The sequence below is a fragment of the Drosophila elegans genome, unplaced genomic scaffold (assembly GCF_018152505.1).
Source record: "Drosophila elegans isolate 14027-0461.03 unplaced genomic scaffold, ASM1815250v1 contig_293, whole genome shotgun sequence".
NCBI classification, from domain to species: Eukaryota; Metazoa; Arthropoda; class Insecta; order Diptera; family Drosophilidae; genus Drosophila; species Drosophila elegans.
In genome coordinates this window covers 3296-4825 of record NW_024545671.1, presented here as the reverse complement: position 1 = coordinate 4825, position 1530 = coordinate 3296, and the positions used below count along the sequence as shown (strand labels likewise).

General features: G+C 41.8%; 1 protein-coding gene across 1 annotated transcript; it reads right to left on the bottom strand.

The window, feature by feature from the left end:
- Positions 1 to 453: 453 nt before the first annotated feature.
- Positions 454 to 1024, bottom strand: LOC121467271. The gene is made up of 2 exons (XM_041708585.1): positions 902 to 1024; positions 454 to 841 (listed from the first exon to the last, which is right to left on the bottom strand). Exons 1-2 carry the CDS (start codon positions 929 to 931, stop codon positions 533 to 535), a joined length of 339 nt encoding a protein of 112 aa, XP_041564519.1. The 5' UTR covers positions 932 to 1024; the 3' UTR covers positions 454 to 532.
- Between the last annotated feature and the right edge of the window lie 506 nt (positions 1025 to 1530).

The following is a 1530-nucleotide window of genomic DNA, read 5'->3' as shown; positions in this document are numbered from 1 at the left end:
TTTGAGATTACAAAGAGCGATATATACATTTGTCAGCTGTATGTATAAGAGCGAATTTGAAATACAAACGTATTATTACAGTGAGGGGTAATTAAGTAGTACAAGCTAGCAAAGAATTCAAATTAATCAACTGTTTTTAAATAAAGTTATTTATAAACAAATAATAACAAATGAAAATTGGCATTCAGTTATGATGTCATCGAACATTCTCCGCTCGTTGAATGATCCAAGGAGTAATCTACGAATGGTTCCATTTTTCACCTTGACCTCGGCCACTCTTACTCATCCATCAGCTCCGAAATGCGTGTTGGTGATGCGACCCAGGATCCACTCCTGGGGAGGTGTATTATCCTCGTGAATTATTATAATTTGGTCAATTTGTTGGCATCGGGTTTGAGCCATTTGGAGCGCGCCTGAAGTGTGTGTAAATAATCACGTTTCCATAGCTCCCAGAACTGCTGCTTCAAGTACTTTACGCGCTGCGTAAGATAGGATGGTCTGCTCTTGTCAATTGAAGGCTCCGGTACAGGCATTAAAGAGGACCCAATTTGCAGGTGCGCTTGGCTAAGTGCCTCGTAGGGGTGCCATTGGTCTTGAGTTTAAGATGACCTCCGCCTCGATTGCAATCGTTTGAAGCTCCTCGTACGTTAGCCCAGTGTGGCCCAAGTTTTTGATCATCAATATCTTCATGGACTTCACTGCGGCCTCCCACGATGCTGCTGAATATATGCACATTTAATGTGTTGACTTCGTCAAACAACTGCTGCCTAAAGTCCTCGAGCTGAGATCGTGTCCCGACGAAATTAGTTGCATTGTCACAATAGATGCGACTGAAGAAGCCCTTTAAACAAAGAATAAAGTTATTAGTAGACAGATCGGAAATGAGTTCTATGTGGATTACTTTTGACGAAAAGCATATAAACACGGCCATGTATGTTTTATATGGCACTTTGTTTCGAATGCGGTATGATGTGGCAAATAGTCCACATAGGTCGACTCCAGTTACAAAGAAAGGTCATTGTGAATGAAAGCGTTCACCTGGAAGTGATCCCATTATTTGTTACCATTATAAGTAACAGTGTGTGCAGCGCCGTACAATGTTTCGAACAATTTCTCTGGCGTTTACAATCCAAGCCTGGAGTCTCAGAATTCCAATGAGAGCCTTTGGTCCAGCGTGCATGTGCTGCCGGTGCAGATATTCAACAAATTTCAATGTTAAGCAATGATCCTTTGGAAGAAGAACAGGAAATTTGGCACGGTTTGATCCGTCAGTCGCTGCTAGGAATGGATTTAGTTTTTGAAATTCGGGTTTTAAAATCTTGTTTTCCTTGAGCAGCTGGATTTCGTTCCAGCAGGTCTTCTGCTGGATATGTGCTGCACGCGTATTGCAATTCAGTTGCTGATGTATGAATTACATCGACTACTTTCAATTTCCTGTTGGCCAGATTTCATTGAAGACGCGCAACACAAAAGCTATGACTCGCGAAATGCGCCGATAGGATGAGAACTTGTTGATAATGTAATCGAATA

Coding starts and splice junctions, on each gene's coding strand:
- LOC121467271 (XM_041708585.1), bottom strand. CDS start 931: ATGGCCGTGTTTATATGCTTTTCGTCAAAA. Junction 842..901: donor TTATATGCTTTTCGTCAAAA/GTAATCCACATA, acceptor CTTTGTTTAAAG/GGCTTCTTCAGTCGCATCTA.